The sequence below is a fragment of the Camelus dromedarius genome, chromosome 17 (genome assembly GCF_036321535.1).
Source record: "Camelus dromedarius isolate mCamDro1 chromosome 17, mCamDro1.pat, whole genome shotgun sequence".
NCBI lineage: Eukaryota > Metazoa > Chordata > Mammalia > Artiodactyla > Camelidae > Camelus > Camelus dromedarius.
In genome coordinates this window covers 6,637,305-6,656,035 of record NC_087452.1, presented here as the reverse complement: position 1 = coordinate 6,656,035, position 18,731 = coordinate 6,637,305, and the positions used below count along the sequence as shown (strand labels likewise).

Below are 18,731 nucleotides of genomic sequence, written 5' to 3'. Positions count from 1 at the left end.
ATGCAATTCCCGGGGATATTGCAATATTTAAGAGCTCATCAGTATGAGAGCACACTGACTGACATACACACACAGATTTTGGCAGCCTGGAGGGGCAGCCACACCGGCCAGGGGCTCAGCTTCCGGGAGGGGGCACTAGAACTGGACGTCAGCATTTAACCCGGAGCCCTGGGCTCGGACAGAGCCTGCCTGGACTTGGGAAGGAGAGGCCTTCCCAGCCACTGCTGCTCTGCAACCTCGAGTAAGTCTCAGTCACTCTGCACCACACTTGGTCCATGAGCTTGAAAGCCCACTGCTCGCTGTGAAGATGGGAAGAGACCGTGGACGTGATGAAGCTCTGTGAACTCTCAGTGGTTTTCGAGCAACCTTCAGCCAGCATCCTCAGCTCACATGGGGCTTTCCAGGGATGCCTCCATATTAGAAGCAGGAGGAGTGGCTCAGGCTCAGGCTGAGCTGGGTCACCGAGGGGACAATGAGGGACAGTGCTTACAAGCGCTGCTGACAGATGCTGGCACAACCTTAGGCACAAGGATGACTGCTGAGACACACTTGCCTTTCTGCACTGAGGCAAACCAGAAAAAAACAGGAAGTCTGGTCAGACTGATGGGGCTGGAGCCTGGAGGTATCCTGGCCAGTCCCTTCCCCACCCACATTTTCTTTTATCTTTTCTCCTCCCCTGGCTTCGGGTGGCCTCCTGCCTGCCCTGGGCCCCTAGGACCAGCTCCAACCTGGCCTCAGTCAGGGCCTCAGCCCACAGTTTTGCTTTGTTAAGAGACACTGATAATTAGCTAACGGCGAATATTAGCATTTATGCTTCCCCATGACATTTTCTCCTTTGCCCGTAACATTGTCTACTTTAAGAAAAGGCTGTTTGTGCCTTTATCCACAGGAGCAGATGTGGGGGGTTTCTGCATGATGGGGGAGATGGCCGTCCTCTCCCCACCTTCGCTATATCCCAACCCTGCAGTGATAAAGCCCGCTTTCCAAACCCATCTGCTTAAATTAAGTCCCCACTGACATCACTACTCTGTTGGCTTTACTCTGGCGTGAGCCAGAAGGCAAAACTAATAAAAAAATATAATCATTGCCCCTCCACCCCCATCACTCTTCCCTCGAAAAGAGTGAGCCGGAAAGAGAGCTCAGAGAAAGGTCAGCTGAGTTGTTTAGGCATGAGCCTGGTGTTAGTCTGAGAGATGCTGCTGTGATCTCCAGAGTGGAGCTGCAGAGAGGTGCTAGGGAGGACGGACAGCCGAGAAAGGGGTCACTTTTCACTTCCTCCCACATGAGATCTTCCCACATTGGATGGCAGTGCTGCAAGATACCCAAACAGCCTCTTTAACTGGGTTCAAATCTAAATCCTAAAGGATATTTTGAGACCAGAGAATTTCAGGTACCTCCATCTACTACTGGGGTTCCCCATGCCACAGTTCCCATCCGGACCCGCAGTCAAGTGCTCATTGGAGCCAGTGCGGAACAGGCTGGAGGCCGTCAGGGTCCCCCTGGCTAGTCACATATAGTTTCCCCTGCTTTGCTATTTTGCTTCTGTCCATGAAAGCAGCTCTTGAATGGCAGTTATCACAGTGTGCGGATACATCGGCAAATGGAACATGCACACAGCATCCCCCAAATGAAGGCCAGTCCGGCAAAATGCTCTGTGACTAAAGGTCAAAGAAGTCTGGGAGACGGGTGTGCCCTGCTCTCTTTCTTGAAGATTCACAGTGCACACTGACATATTGAATAATTCTTAAAAATGTTGCAGACAAGCCATTCAACTTTGTCAGACCAGCATTCCCCAAACTTTCTTGACCACAGAGCACCTTTTCCCCTTCAATTATTAACATCCCATGGAACTCTTCTGCTGTGGGAGCTACTTTGGAAACACTGGCCTAGACGGCATTTGATTTCCTGTGTAAAGGGCTCCAGGCCAGGGCCCAGGTAGCCCTCTCCCCATCATGGACCTCAGAAGAGCTTCCAGGTGATGGAGGATGCTAGGGTTATGCTTCCCAAGAGGATGGCCTTCAAGAATAGAGGGGCCAGAAGGTTGCCTGGCTCCTCTGCTGGACCCACGCTAAGGTGCTGATCCCTTGGGAGTGGGCAGCAGGACGTGGGGCCCGGCTAGATCCCGAGGTGAGTTCTCCTTGCTGGGTGAGCTCCTCTGTGTTGGTACCCCCTGGGAACCCCACCTTGACTCCTCTAGAACATAGCCCCCAAGCTCACAACTTTCCCTTCCCCTTGTGAACAAGGATGCATTGCCACTCTTCACAATACAATTCTCTCAGCCTGCAAGGTTCTGAAAACATTGGGAAGGGGGTGCATTAAGAGGCATCCTGCCAAATTCTAGAAAAATGGAAACTTCTGAACTATGATAGGATGTCAAAAACACATGAAAGCAGTTACGCAAATTATTAGACAGTTTAAACAAACTGTTTCATAATAATCTCTTAAACGAGTTTGCTTGCTTTGTTTGGCAAGTGTAGAGATCGCACAGGCTTCTCTAAGCGCTATGGAAGAGCCTAGCGCATTCTTCACTTCTGGCTTCAGCAGTTTAGTCCTGCTTCCCCTCTGGATCTCAGGGACTACCCTCCCCGGGGACGTCTCTCCCAGCCTAGAAGCAACCCCCACATTCCAGGCTCTCAGTATGCCATGTCCCACTCCTTCAAGACACCTGACCCAGTGCCATTCCCAGCTGTGTGCGTTCCTGGTTGATCTCTCTCTCTTCCCTAAACCCAAAGGGCCATGTGGGCAGGGCCTAGGTCCGTTTAGGTGATCACGGTACCCTCTGTGCCGGCCAGTGACTGTCACACAACAGATGCTCTATCAGTATGTCAATGAACAAATGTATGAATGAAAAGATGAGTGAATGAACAAATGATGAGTACCATCTTGCCATCTGGGGAAGGCACCTGTCATTACCACGTCCCCCTCGTCCAGGAATCTCCCCTCCAGCCCTGGAGACTGGGGTCTTCAGTCTTTACAGGACCCCTGGCCAGCAGCTGCTCCCAACCAGCTCCTGCTCCCACAGGGAGGCCAGCAAGGGGATGGAAGCCAGCTCATGACCTGTGTTATGTTCTGGCTTAGCCTGGGCCCAGGGTGAAGGGCGAAGTGGCTCCCCAGTCTGCAGATGCCCACCCGCTGTCCCTCTGGGGGTGTCGGCGGGTGCAGCCTGCCTCCCCACTGGCCCTTACTTCTGCCAGGGCCTCGGCCTCCAGGGACTTGTGGTCCCCCAGGCTGCTGTGCCTGGTGGAGCCGCACGTTGACCTCACGGAGTGCCCTTCAGAGAGCGCCTTCTTGTCAGGGTAGTTGATGCTGCCAGCACTCCCGAACGTCGCCATTCTCCGCTTCTCGGGGCTCTCGATCCTCCCCCGGGTGAGGGGGATTTTGTGGGGGCTGCTGGGGCAGGCAGCAGCCCGGGGTGGCGTGTCTATGCTGGGGCCCAGGCCCCGGGGCGGGCTGTGTGTGTCACCCCCGCTTCGGCGCCTGGGGATGGCCGCTCCGTCTGATCGTAACCGCACTCTGCAAAGGAGCCAGGGGGCAGGGACATGGGGCAGAGGTCAACCCCAGCCAGTGTCAAAACAGGTCAGCCCACCTGCGGGCCATGCACTACACACTAATCTAGTGGGCAGGTATAGTGAAGCCTCATTCAGCCAGACTCATCCTGCTTCCAAGTTTAGACGGTGCCAGTGCTAATCACAAATGAATCTTGTCTACACTAGGTCGGGGCCAAGAGGATTTCAACCTGGGAATGTTTTGGTGATGGTTAGTTAGGCTCATGGTGTGTTTTAAGCGGTTTAGACATTTCCATGATTCCAAAGGGCTTCTAACTGGTCTGAAGCATTGAGGCTTGACTGTACCAAAAAGTTACCAGCTCCCAGCAAACACAGGAGGGGCCCCCCTAGGAACTGAACACAGTCCAGTGTTGTCACCCTCCCCCCACCTCCCCTAAGAGCTGTCTATGAGGCTTTTCCAGATCTTGGAAAACTAGTCATGAAGAGTAAAAATGGCATCACTGTAACGTCTTTCATGCATTTGGATACCTTTCACCCGCAGGGAGGCTGTGATGGAGTGGAAAGGGGACTAGAGTCTCTGTGAGGAGGGCGAGTCCTTGTCCTGTCTCTGTCAGACTTTTCTGCGACCTCCTTCAGACCCACTTTATTAATCTGCTAAATGGGCATAACATTCCCTGCCAGCCTTTGAGGGAGGTTCAGTGGGAAGGCACTCTGAGGAGGTTCTTCCCGCAGGAAGCTTCGCGGCATCCTGGGAAATCACCAAAGCCTCTAAGGCACTAGTGAGGGGAGGGCAGGCTGACGTGGCGAGGGGATGGGAGGGGGGCAGAGTGCGGGGGTGGACTGTGATTGGGACTAAGCTCAGTGTGGTCAGTGCTGCTTCGCATCCTAGTGCCACCAGCCAAGCCAAGCACTGCCTGTGGGCACCCCGACAGGACCAAAGCACAGGTGTGGAACAGGAAGAGTGCTGAGAAAGAAAGAACAAGAGGAAGGTGGATGAGGGAGGAGAGAGGGAGAGGGAAACGGGAGCAGGAGAGGGTCCGGCCCCCGGGGAAGTGAAGGTCTGTGTCTCTGTCACCTGCCCACCCAACTGTCCCCCTCCCCGCAGTTCCAGCACCTGTCACAGCACCCTGAACTCTATGGGATGTGCTGAAAAGAGGCCCTGGGACTTCGGCTGAAATAAACTCATAGACGTGTGTTCCTTCTGCGGCTGATTTCTCTGTCCTCAAGTACCCATGTGAGTGGGTTGACCCCATGACCTCTTCACCAAAGAAAACAGAGAATAAGACATTCTGAGGATCTGATTAAGAAAGCAGTGAGAAACTGCCAGGTTGTCTTTTCTTCTCTTTTTCTGATATATATTTAAACCACCACAGGCTTTGGACTATACCTGGACACACAGCGAGGAGCCCAGCGCCTCACCTGGAAGGAAGGTCACCCGACACAGCCCCGCCCACGCACCCGAGCATGAAATTGGCAAGCAGGCTCCCACCACGCATGGGGGTGGAGCCGAGTGTCAATTTCCCCCCACAGGAGTGGGTGTGAGACTTGTTGATGCAGTGCACTTCAGGGAGTAAGTGAGCTTTACATTTTTAAATATAACAACTTAGGTCTTCAACAGAAACTGGGGAGGAGGTGTAAGAACTGGAGAGAGAGAGAGGAAAAATACTTGCCAGTTTGTAACTCTCTCCCCCATTTGTTATTATTTGAAAGAAGCACTGGTTGCCAATGTATGTCTTTCCTCCTCCTCCTCCACCCTCGCCCCAAGCTGGATGGGTTCGCACTTGGCATTCCTAGGCCTGTTCCAGCCAGCCCACCAGGTGTGCCTGGCGTCACATCTTTTGGGAGACAAGGGTCCACGACAGCCTCCCTCTCCCCACTGCCCGCTTGCTTCTCCCCGATCAGACAAGAACGGGCATGGCACAGGCAGGGGAGAATGAATCCGCGTTTCCTACCGGCCCATCACCCCACCAAAGCCATAATCCGAGATGTGCTCCGTGGGCGACTGAAGGTCGTTCTTGGAGGAGGCCTTGTCATCCAGCAGTGGCCCACTGCTGGCCTCGCTGTCAGCCTTTTGGCTCAGGCTGTCGGAGAAGGCATCATCCCTGGGGAGAAGGACAGATGTGAACTGGAAGCACCTTGCTCCAGAGAACCCAGGATGTGCCGAGACCCCAGGGGCTGCATCAACACATATGTCGTGGTTAGTTTACGATGCAGCTGGGTCTGAGCCACCTCCCACTCCGCGCCTTCCTACCACGCCTGTCAGCTTCTCCAGCAGGAGACCCTCTGTGGCGCCGCCCCACGCCTACCTGCTCCTTCCCCTTGTCTAAGCTCCTCTCTCTCAGGTGCTCTAGGCTGGGACAAGAAATGGGGAAGGCCACCCTGCCACCACAAACCAGAGCACTGGGCGCTGAGTCTGGTGACTCCACAGAAGCACTTTAGGGCTATGCGAGGGTGGAGGAAGGTGCCTCCATCCCTTCCTGGTCCCCCATCCCCCATCCCCCCACCCCAGGCCTTGGACAGGTGCGAGGAGGCTCAAGCTTGTTGGGGTGCCCTGCCCACCTCCTCTCATGCCCTCTTCCTTCCAGTGGCCTGTCCCTGCCTTTGGAGGCCTGGGGATGTCAGAGGGCTGCCTTGGGTCCCCTTGTTGTTTGCCCTGCCCTGGACTTTTCTCTGGCCCCAGACCGAACCCTCTGCCATCAAAACACATGCATCTGACCCCTCCCCTCGAGGCCCAGCTTGGTGGCTGCTTCCCTGGTACATTAGCTCTACCTGAGCCTGACTGGAGCTTGGAGGGGGTGTGTGCAGGAAACTTCCGTGGCTTTCAAAGAATGGAACGTGTAGGCTTTCTGGGCTGTGTGGTGGAGCTAGGTATTTGGGATGGAAGGCTTTTTTAAATGCCTAAAACTGTATTTTTAAAAATAGTGCCCTCTTAACTGGAAATGAGGAATGACTGCTTCTGCCCCTCCCCTGAGTCACCTCAGGGGAACAGAATGGTGGCCAGTTAAGAGGGCAGTAGGCTGGCCACTGGCTACAGGGAAGGCCCAGGAAGGCGGAGGTATGTGGCCAGATCCACTGGATGCTGAGAACCACAGAGGGTGATAAATGCCCTGGAGGCTGTCTGGTGGGTCAGGACGGTGGGCCAAGGGCACCAAACACTGTACTCTGAAGGATGAGCAGTTTGCTTATTTGTTAAGTGGATCACCATTCAAAGGAAGGTTAGACATAGTCCATTCTTGCAGAAGACCAAGTGTATCATACCAGGGAGAGCAAATCACTGGCATACAATCCAGTACCCCAGTCCCTATGCCCATTGCAGACATCACTAATCAATTACAGCATTCTTCCCAGAAAGTCCCAGCTCCCACTCACATGTCCTGTACGACTATGTACTGATGTGGGATGAGTCCGTCCACGCCATTGTGACGACCCTCCCACCAGTCCTCTGAGGCACGATGGTACAGTAGCAGTGAGGCCCCCTTCTTGAAGGACAGCTCACGTGGGGACCGCCCCACGTAGTCAAACTTGGCGATGGCCTCAATCTGCTCCACTTCTAGAAGGAAAGCAAGGGGAAGAGAAGCCATGAGGTCAGTAGAAGGGCTGCCAGGAGCCTTGCTCAGGTGGCCGTGGCTTCTACGGGGCAGCACAGGCAGCAAGCCTGGTGAAAACGTGGGCTGGGGCTCAGAATAGTAGGTCCTAGCCTCAGACCCACTCTCCACCCTGTGACCTCAGGTAGGCCATCTAACTTCCAAAAGTGTTTCTGAGGGGCTGACATACCATATCCTTACTTCCCACTGCCCCTCTTTTTCTCCACTTTTTAACACTTATTAAAACAATATTGTAAGAAATTTTTTTCTGCCCCTCAATACCAGCTCTGTTTCCATTTTTCCATGAACCCTCTCCCTCTTTGTTCACTCATAATACTGTCAGTGGTTCTTACCTTTTGGGAGATCAAACAGATTTTGTGTGGATTCCCATCCAGGTAAAATGTTCTACACAATTTTTAAGGGTTTCCAAAACTCTTAAAAGCTCTTTTTATAGACTGAATTGTCTCCCTCAAGATCCAAATGTTGTAACCCTAACCCTCAATGTAACAGTATTTGGAGATAAGGTGTTTAAGAAGTAATTAAAGTTAAATGAGGTCATAAGGGTAGGACCCTAATCTGACGGATCGGGTGTCCCTCTGAGACGACAAAGAGATGTCAGAGATCCCTCTTGCTCTCTTTGCCCAGGCACAGAGGAAAGGCCACATGAGGACACAGCAAGAAGGCAGCTGTCTACAAGCCAGGAAGAGACGCTTCAGCAGAAACCAGCTCTAATGGCATCTGGATCTTGGACTTCTAGCCTCCCAGACTTGGAGGAAATACATTTCTGTTGTTTAAGCCCCTCGGGCTGTGGTTTCTGTTATGGCAGCCTGAGTTAACACACTCATCCACAAACTTAATTTTGGGGGAGGGAGAAATCTTATTGGGGCACCGCTCAAGCCCCTCTCTTTGCACACACATGTGTGCCCAACAAACCTTTATTCTTCTCTGGTCAGTGATAGGTGCTGCCTGGGTTAAGCAGTGAGAACATGGCTCTTGCCCTTGGGACACCCCTACTGCCCAGTTCTGTCACGTCTTGTTTGTGTGACCTCAGGCAGGTCACATAACTTCTTAAGCTTCAGTTGCCTTTAGGAATATTAAAAGATAATGCATGAAAGAAGACATACAGATGGCCAACAGGTCCATGAAAAGATGCTCAGCATCGTCAATCATCAGGAAAATGCAAATCAAAACTACAATGAGATAGTGCCTCACACCTGTTAGAATGGCTATTATCTGAAAGACAAGAAATAACAAGTGTTGACAAGGATGCGGAAAAAGGCAACCCTTGTGCACTGCTGATGGGAATGGAAATTGGTGCAGCCAATATGGAAAACAGTACGGAGGTTCCTCAAAAAATTAAAAATAGTACTACCATATGATCCACCAATCCCACTCCTGGGTACTTATCCACAGGAAATGAAAACACTAACTTCAAATAATATCTGTGACCCCATGTTCACTGCAACATTACCTACAATAGCCAAGACATGGAAACAACCTAAGTGTCCACTGACAGATGACTGAATAAAGAAGACTGGTGTGTATAAACAATGGAAAATTATTCAGCCATAAAAAGGAAGGAAATCTGCCATTTGCCACAACATGGATGGACCTTGAGGGCACTGTGTTAAGTGAAACAAGCCAGACAGAGGAAGACAAATACTGTATGATCTCACTTACATGTGGAATCTAAAATAAAAAACAAACCAAACTCATAGATACAAAGAACAGACTGGTGGTTGCCAGAGGTGTGGGTGAGCCAAATGGGTGAAGGGAGTCAAAAGGTACAAACTTCCAGTTATAAGATAAATGGCTCACACGATATAAAATACAGCATGATGACTATAGTTAAAAATACTGCATTGTATATTTGAAACTTACTAAGAGAGTAGGTCTTAAAAGTTCTCATCACAATGAAAAATATGTAACTATGTGTAGTGATGGATGTTAACCACACTTACTGTGATCATTTCATAAAATATCCATGTATCAAATCATTACGCTGTACACTTGACACTAATAAATAATTATATACCAATTATATCAAAATAAGAAGACATAATTGTATCAATTATATCTATACTTTAATACACTAAAAAAAGAGAGAATGCATGAGCGCTCAGTATAGCACAGACATATAATACATTAGGTTTCAGTTGATAGCGGCTCTTGTGATTATGATTATAATTACCATGGCTTTAGCTTACGGGGTAAAGCTAGACAAGAAATCCGAGCTGCAGACAGTGTAAGTGGTTTGCTCAAGACCATACAGCCAGTGATGTCTAGGGAGGAGACTACTTTTGAGGGAGCAGCAGATTCTGCCTACGATTTATTTCACCTGGGTTATAGCTTGTATCCTAAGAGGTGCCCATACTTGTTAGAAAGTGGATTGTGTATAAGTGTTAATGTATTTGTATTTTAAAGCAAACACAAAGATGTTCAACATTAAGATACATATATTATATATATATATATATATATACCTACACAGATAGATCAATTAAATTCTAATAAACCAAAGAGTAACAAAGGCGGCCCCTGCTCTCGCTAGCCTGCAGATACCTTCCCGGTACTGAGCATCCACAGGACTCTCTCTGTTTCAGTCCTCATGGATCATCTTGATTCTGTCTGTCCGTCCATCCACCCGTCCATCACGGAGCTAAGCCCAGGATACCTGGCTTTGCCATTTTTTAGCTGTGTGGCCTTGAACAACTTAGTTTGCCTTTCTAAGCCTCAGTTTCCTCTGTAAAATGGGGTTGATAAGAACAGTCCTTACCTTACAGGATGAAATGAGTTACTACACACGAAGCGCCTGTAACGGTGCCCGGCACACAGTCAGCTTCAGATGAGAGGTGTTGCTACCAGAGCTAATGGCTCCTAAGGGCCCCAGGCAGCATGGAAATCTCTCCCCGTTAACCCCACCCCACCCACGCACATTAGGGCTCCCCTTTGTAAGCGGCTGGCTCAGGTAGACTGTGCAGGTGCCGGTGAAACGCAGGGGACTTTGGATGGACCCAGTCCTCAGTGCCCGGGGCAGCTTTCTGCAGGGAGCGGGCCTCAGACAGTTAAGTCAGCTTTCCCTAGCTGGCTCCCTGAAAAATGTCTTCAAATGTTATTCTGACACAGTTGATGCAAAGTGACAGCACAGTGAAATGGGTCAAGTAAACTCAGACCTTGACTCAGAGTCACCTTCTCAGTAAAATGGAGGGCTCTCCATCCTTCTTTCTGCTGCATCCTTGAATCTCACGCCAGCCATGTGTTAGCACCACCGGGTAACCTGTCTGTCTGCCTCACTACAGAGACAAAAAGGCCGGAGGGTCTGCAAGACCAGGAGCTGAACCCCGAGGGCTGTGCACTCTTGGGTTTGACCCCAGGGGCTTCCTGTGAGCCTGGCCCCCAGAAATGCTGAAGGAGCCAACCCAGTAGAGATGCTTGTGCTGGGAGGAGCATGAGGGGCTGCCTCTCCGGGCTCCAGAGGCTCCGGGCTCCAGAGGCTCCAGCTGTCACTGGTAGTGATCTGGAGGAGCGAGGAAAAGTACAACATTTAAGGGGGAGAAGAGAAGAAAGCAGGAGGAGCAGAGCTGGCCACAAGCTGCGAGAGAGCTGTTTGTTTGCAGATGTCACTCCACAAGCGTGGGTGGGAGACACAGTGATAACAGCTACCATTTATTAGGAAGTCTGTTATTTGGGTTTATCACACCCAAAAGAGAACACGTAATGCTCCCCCTTACCACTCCCTCCCACACCCCTCCTCAAACTGACTTAACTCCCTCATCTCCCCCATCTTAGGAACCCAGCCACCCTTCACCGCCCCCTCAGGCCAAAGCCTCGCTTTGGGGCATCACGTACCTAATCCATCAGCAACTACTTCAAATTGTCTCCTGAATCTGACCAGCCTCACCACCTCCACTGCCACCCCCACCCCAGTCCAGACCACCGCTGCCCCTCTACCTGGCCACCTTGCATTCATTCTTGCTTGGTAGAGTCATTTCTTCCCTCAGAAGCCAGAGGGATCTTTTAAAACTGTCTTGTGCAAATCCCCTGAAGGCTTCCTGTTGGGCTTAGAACAAAACCCAAGTGTCTTTTCAAGGTTCATGAGGCCCTCAGTGCCCTGGGCCCTGGAGACCAGGCGGCCTGGCCTCCTACCGCCCTCGCCCTCACTCAGTCTTCTGCAGCCTCACTCATCCTCTTGATGTTTCTCCTCCAACACTGTATTATGACATCTTTCAAAGACAAAGTAAAGTTGAAAAAATTTTACAGTGAACATGCGCATACCTATCATCTAAATTCTACTGTTAACATTTTACTGTGCTAGCTTTATCACATATCCATCCATCCTTCTATCCATCCATCTAATTTTTTAATGAATTTTAAAGTAAGTTGCAGACATCAGTACACTTTATCCCTAAACACTATAGCATAAGTATTCATAGAGCCTTCTTGATGCTTTTGAAACATGCCAAGCTTTTTTCCTGCCTCTGGGCCTTTGCACTTACTATTGCCTCTCCCTGGGATCCTTCCTCCCAGACATTCACATTCATTCTCATTCCACAAATATTTATTGACTACTGTGAGTCATCTTCTCATTTCATTCAGGCCTGTACTCAAACGTCAATGCCTCAGCAAGGCCTTTCCTGAACACCCTCAACTAACTACCAAAGCACCAACTTCAAATCACTCTAACATCTTCTCTTGTTTTATTCTTCTTCATAGCTTTCATCACAAGCTGAACTTCCGTGTGTGTGTGTGTGTGTGTGCACAAATGGGTAGTTTTTATACTTTGTTGCGCTGATCTTTCCTACTAAAATGTCAGCTCCATTAGATAGGGATTTTATTTTATTTCCTGCTGTCTTCCCACTTTTAGAACAGTTCCTGGGATGAGACGGTGCTCAATACATATTTGTTACTTGCATGAACAAATTGGGCTTTTACTATGTGCTACAGTTTCTACTTATATTATCACATGGAAGTGATATCCTCCGAACAGTATCTGCACACTGTCCTCATTTGACAGGTGAGGAAACCGAGGCTGAGTTGAAATGATGTGTCACACAAGGGGCGAGTCACATGCAGAGAGTGATGAGCTGAGACCTAAGCCCAGGTCCCAGGTATCATTATTTTTTTAAACTGAAGTATAGTTGATTTACAATGTTGTGCTACTTTCTCATGTACAGCAAAGTGGTTCAATTATATATATACATATATTTTCATATTCTTTTCATTATGGTTTATTACAAGATATTGAATATACTTCCCTGTGCTACACAGTAGGACTATTGTTTACCTATTTTATATATGGTAGTTTCTATCTGCTAATCCCAAACTCCTAATTTCTCTCTCCCTCAACTCCTTTCCCCTTTGGTAACCATAAATTTGTTTTCTATATCTGTGAGTCTATTTCTGTTTTATAAATAAGTTCATTTGTATCATATTTTAGATTCCACATATAACTGACATCATATGATATTTGTCTTTGTCTGACTTACTTCACTTAGTAGGATAATCTCTAGGACCATCCATGTTGCTGCAAATGGCACTATTTCATTTTTTGAAAGGCTAAGTGGTATTCCATTGTATATATATATACACCACATCTTCTTTATTCAGTCATCTGTCAATGGACATTTAGGTTGCTTCCATGTCTTGGCTACATAGTGCTGCTATGGACACTGGGGTGCATGTATCTTTTTGAATTAGAGTTTTCTCCAGATACATGCCCAGGAGTGGGATTGTTGGATCATGTGGCAAGTCTATGTTTAGTTTTCTGAGGACCTTCTATACTGTTTTCCACAGTGGCTGCACGAATTTACATTCCCACCAGGTATTATTAATAAAGCCCTCTTGATATTTTAATATATCAATCAATAGAATAAAAAAACAAAAAAATCACATTATTGTCTCAATAGATGAAGATAGAACATTGGACAAAAATCTAGCATGATAAAAACATTCAGAAAACTGGGACTAGGAGGGATCTTCCTCAACCTGATAAACGGCGTCTAGGACAAACCTACAGCTAACACCGTGTTAGTGGTGAAAGTCTGGAGGCTTTCCCCCTAAGATCAGGAGCAAGACAAGATGCCCGTTCTCATCACTTCTAACCAACACTGTACTGGTGGTTCTAGACGGGGAAATTTGGCAAGGGAAAGAAATAAAAAACACCCAAATTGGAAAAGAAGAAGTAAAATGATGTCTATTCAAGGTGCTAGGATCTGTATATAGAAAACCATGAAGAATTCACTAAAAACTATTTGAATGAACAAGTTCAGCCAAGTCGCAGGATACAGGAGCAATATATTAGAATCAATTGTATTTATATACACTTGTAATGAACAATTTGAAAATGAAATTAAGAAAACAATTCAATTTACATTAGCTTCAAAAAGAATAAAATACTAAGGAATAAATCTAACAAAAGAAGTGCAAAATTCATATTCTGAAAACTACAAATTATTGTTGAAAGAAATGAAATAAGATATAAAAAACTGGAAAACATCCCATGTTCAGGGATCAGAAGACATAACACTATTAAGATGACAATAGTCCCAAATTGATCTACATATTCAACGCAGTCCCTGTCAGAATCCCACCTGACTTCTTTGCAGAAATTGACAAGCTGATTCTAAAATTCATATGGAATTGCAAAGAAGCCAGTATAGCCAAAAAAAAGTCTTGAAAAAGAACAAAGTTCAGAGACTCACACTTGTCTATTTCAAAACGTACTACAAGGCAACAGTAATGAAGACAATGTTGTACTGGCACAAGGATACACATGGAGATCAGAGGAACAGAACTGGAAGTTCAGAAATAAACCCATACATCTAGGGGCAACTGATCTTTTGCAAGGGAACCAAGACCATTCAACGGGGTCGAGAATACTATTTTCAGTTTATGGTGCTGGGATGTAGCCACACACAACAGAACGAAGTTGAACCATTACTTCACACCATATACAAAAATTAACTCAAACTGAATCAAAAAGGGTTATCTACACACAAAACCTAAAACTCTTAGAAGAAAACACAGGGTAAATCTTCATGAACTTGAATTTGGCAAAGAATTCTTAGATTTAACACCAAAAACACGAGCAACAAAAGGAAAAATTGATGACATCGATTTCATCGAAATTAAACAATTTTTCCACCTCAAAGGACACCATCAAGAAAATGAAAAGATAAACCACAGAATATGTTTGTGAGTCATATATCTGATAAGGGACTTATATGTGGAATATAGAAAGAGCTCTTACAACTCATAATAAAGACAAACAACCAAACTTTACAATGGGCAAAGGATCTGAAGAGACATTTCTCTAACGAAGATACACAAATGACCAATAAGCACGTAGAAAGGTGCTGAGCATCATTAGTCATAAGAGAAATGCAAATCAAGACCTCAGTGACCTACCACTTCACACCCTCTATGGGATGGCTAAAATCAAAAAGTCAGATAATATTAAGTGTTGACAGGGATGTGGAGAAGCTGGAACACTCGTACACTGCTGGTGGTAATATAAAATGTTGCAGTCACTTTGGAAAGCACTCTGGCAGTTCCTTAAACGATTAGACACAGAACTACTGTATGATCCTGAGGGCAGGGGTTGGGGGGAGGCGCTGTGATTCCCCGTCACTCACCTTCATCACTGGTGTGAGGCTCAGTGCCATTGTCGTGGTCAACCTCATCAATGGTCCCTGGCTCGCTGTGTGGGCTGTCACTGCAAAGAAACACAGGGAGGGGACTCTTGGGGGGCTTTGTACCCTCACATGGCCCTCAGCCTCCCATAAGCGCTGGCCCAGCCCACCTCTGGGCCATGACCCAGAGCAGACCAGGCCCACTTCATCCCATCTTTTCCATAGGACCACCCACAGACTCCCAAACAGGAAACCACTCCCAGCCCCCTTGTCCATCAGAAGCTTCCCTGAATAACCTCACCCATCTGCCCCTGGGCCTGGAATTTGCTGGGCTGCTTTCTTGGTAAAAGTTGTCAATGCTTAAGTTTTCTCTAAGACCTAGAAGACTGTGTAAAACCCTGGCATTTATCCTGGGAAGGACCACAGGCCAGAACAGAAGGGAACTCTGAAAGTACTGAGAATTATCCATCTACCTTGGCTCCCTGTCTTACAGCGGAGGTGACACACCCAGCAAGGTAGGTGAAGCTCCCCCAAAGTGGGTTCCTCAGGGCTGCCATGTGGTGCTGTGTGCAAATCCACATCAGCCCGGCGGTGAGCAGGCTAGCAACCATGATGGGCTTGAGGGTAAAGTGAGTCCAGGCCCAACAAGTTCAGTCATTAATGTACAGGGGTAATTTCACCAGCCACTGCCCCTCACTGGATTCTAAGCTTCTTGAGGCCAGGGTTCATTCACATCGTCAGTGGGTCCATTTTTTATCAAGTCATTGACTGAGTCCTAATATATGCCAGGCTCAACACTAGGTGGGAGGGACACACTGATGGGTAAGGTGGACACAGACCCTGCCCTCATGGGCTTGGAAGTAAAACTGCTGCAAGTTGAAATGCATTATGCAAATGAGCAGAGACAAGAACAGCAGAGGAGATCTATGCAGGGTGGTCAGGGAAGGCTTCTCGGAGGAAGTGACATCTATGAAACCATTTAAAGGAATATGGATTTTATCTGAAAAATTCTCCCCAATAAGGTCCAGACTCTGCACAAAGTCTTCTTTAAGACCGTTCATAACCTGCAGAGCCTCCACCCTCACCGCCCCCTCGTCACACGCAGCATTCCAGTCATTCAGAAACGCTTTTGGTTTTGTCACCTACTCTAGGCTTAGCACATTCTTTGCCCGCTCTCACCTGGCTGACCCCAGGTCATCCCACAGATCTCAGTCAAGTTACTGTTTCCTCCAGGAGAACTTCCCTGACCCCCCTACATTGGCTCCAGGGCCCCGACTTCCTCCTCCCTGTGTCAGGGGTTAATTCCAGTTGAGTTCCATCCTTGCCTCCTAGCCCAGGGCCTGGCCCAGGACAGATGCTCAGTAACCATCTGGTGAATGAACGAATGTTGTCCAGGGTGATGAGACCCTCAGCCAAATCTCCCTTTCTGGTTTTGAAAACACCTCCAAAATTACCATGTAATTAATAGTGTTCCTTTCTCGTGGGGTGCAAATGGGATTAAGAAAAGTGAGGCTATTGTACATTGTGCTTTGATAAAGACGCCCCGATCTGCAGGGGCCTTCCCAGAGAACTAACTGTATGTACTACAGCAAGGAAAGAAAACGGAATGGCTGCAAAGAGTGTAAAACTGAAAAGCTTCTCTTTGTCTAGAAAGTATGCTCGCTGGCTGTTTAATGTTTCTGTTACAGAACAGGTGCTCCTGGTGCCTCCAATGAGATTGAGAGCTGTGATATTTCTATGCGGGGCAGCGTTGCAGAGAAACAAAGAGGCTGGAACGTTTCCCTTCTTTGAAGCAGCTGCCCAAATGTGCCCACAGAACTAAAGCGAGGCATGAGTCCAGGAATGCTTTGACCATCAAAAGATAAACTCCCCTATAAGGCACCTGGCTGGAAGCAGTGTGGGTCATACCTAAATATAGAGCCGTGAGCTGTCCTGGATTGAGAAGAAAGAAAGAGTAGGAACCCTTTGGTCTCTGTCAGTTGGTGTTCTGAATTTTCTGTCTTCACCCCATTTATAAAAAAGTGTCCTATTTTCACCACATTTTAAAGTCTTAGCCTGGAGAAGGTAGTCAGCCCTGAGTTTACTAAGATTCTAAAACATTTCTCCCAAGGCCCGGTGTTACACCAGGTACACAGAGGTGCCCAACTAGCAACTGTGGGCCTGCTGTGGAGCTCGCAAAGAAAGTGAGTTCGCTTTGCCCAGAAAAGATAACTCCTAGGTGGGAGGGGACGAGGTGAGGGAGAGCCTCCTCTCAGCTCGAGAGGTTGAGGTCGGGATGATCCAACCTCCTGCTGCCTGAGATGGGCTTGCAACTCACCCGGCCAGTGCCAGCCTTGCATCTCCTAACCAATGTGATTAGTTCACCACACTCAAGCCTCGGGAGGAGACATGACTCTAGGGCTTGTGTTGAAACATTTGGGAAGGAGAAGCTTTTTTTCCACTGGGGATGCTGAGATAATGGATTCCAAACTAATGTTACCAGATGCCCTCTTAAAACTACCAAGCGAGAGGCTGCCTGAGGATGAAGCCAATGCAGAAGAAAGCAGAGCTGGGGGCTGTGGATTACAGGACTGGGTCCTGATGATAATCGTTGAATCCCTGGATCCAGCTAAACCTAAAGCCATAATTCTAGACGTTTTAGTTAAATGTAAGTTCCCATTTGGCTTGAGCCAGTTTGAGTTGTATTTCTGTCCCACAGAAACCAAGAGAGTCTTGACTGATGCAGCTGTCCCTTGCACAAGGCTGCTGCAAAGCTTAAATGAAAAAATGTAATCGGGAGCACGGACTAAAAAGCGGTAAGAAAACCAAAGGGCTTCTTACTGTTCCGCTTCAACAGCAACAACAATAACAAAGATGCTGAGAATAACATTAAGAAGAATGGAATCTTACCAATATTCTTCCCCTCCAGCCATACACTTTTCATACACGGGTCCCTCTAGCTCCCGGGGGCTGGGGAAGATGGCTTCATGATGGATGATGATGGTTTTGATGACTTCGTTGACGTGTGCCTGGCAGGACACAGGGTCTTGCCCATCGGGGATGTGCATGAGGGTGGGCCCGAAGCAGATGGCCAGGTTGTAGGGATCCATCATGTTCTCGTCGCTATACTGCGAGAGGCTACAAGAGAGGAGTGGCCACAAGTCACCAGGGAAAGGTGAGTCCTCCCTGTGCTCGCTTTCTTTGGGGGCTCTGCTCTACTCAAGTTCAGGAGGTTTCCATGCTCTGTTTTAAGAGAGTTGTCCCTGCAAAATCCTCAAGACACCCCCTCCCAAAGAAGGCCGGGGCTGAGTCAAAGAGGGGGCCCCCCTGGCCGGGCAACTCACTGGTTAAGGAAAGCGAAGAGGTATCTCATGACCACGATGACCACGCGGGGAAGGGTGATGAGGATTTGTTGGATCTGGTGCACCCTCTCAGCTGGGTTCTCCAGTTCTGTAACACAAAGGGGCTTTTCAGGGCGTCTTTCATCCTCAGAGAGCCATGTAGCCCCACCTGTGGGTCCCACCTACGAGATCAGTCCATGTGGTTTGCGGGAGGCGGTTCTATTTTCAGTTCCTGGGACTGAAATGGGACCCCGGCCTGGCCAATCAGAGCATCGTACTCCCCTGGCCACAGGGCGGGCCCAGGAGGGGGTCCATGGTCTAATCAGAACCAATCAGGGTTGGTCCCTGGGACTCTGGGCTGCAGAAACCAAGAGAGAGGTTCCCTCTTGAGACTGGGCGGAGAAGCAGCTAGGGGCCCCCAGGAAAGAAGATCCTGCCTGGGAATGAAGTCAGCACAGAACCAGAGGGAACCGATTCTGATAGATGTTGTGTGAGGTCTGGGCCCAGCTGGGCCTAAAGTTTTCAGGGATGTGAGCCAATACCTTTCCCTTCATGGACTAAGCCAGTGTAAGCTAAGTTTCTGTCACCTGCAACCTACAGGTCCTGATGAACACGGGCAGGGACCAGGTTTTACTAAACTCTGTAAAAACACCAGCTGCAGCACAGGCCAGGCACAGAGTAGGTGCTCAG

At 48.4% G+C, this 18,731-nt stretch overlaps 1 protein-coding gene across 5 annotated transcripts in view; it reads right to left on the bottom strand.

Annotated features, from left to right (window-relative positions):
- SRGAP3 (SLIT-ROBO Rho GTPase activating protein 3) overlaps nucleotides 1-18,731 on the bottom strand; it is a 220,639-nt gene that overhangs the window by 6,013 nt on the left and 195,895 nt on the right. For 3 of the 5 annotated variants that reach the window (XM_064496289.1, XM_031470812.2, XM_031470813.2), the window contains 6 exons: nucleotides 18,045-18,150; nucleotides 17,611-17,838; nucleotides 14,725-14,804; nucleotides 6,876-7,056; nucleotides 5,459-5,608; nucleotides 3,186-3,513 (listed from right to left, as the gene is read on the bottom strand). In XM_064496289.1, the coding sequence (XP_064352359.1) occupies nucleotides 3,186-3,513; nucleotides 5,459-5,608; nucleotides 6,876-7,056; nucleotides 14,725-14,804; nucleotides 17,611-17,838; nucleotides 18,045-18,150 (1,073 nt within the window). Of the gene's footprint in view, nucleotides 1-3,185; nucleotides 3,514-5,458; nucleotides 5,609-6,875; nucleotides 7,057-14,724; nucleotides 14,805-17,610; nucleotides 17,839-18,044; nucleotides 18,151-18,731 lie in introns of those variants that run through there. The other 2 variants (XM_064496290.1, XR_010384781.1) reach the window with 2 other exon arrangements.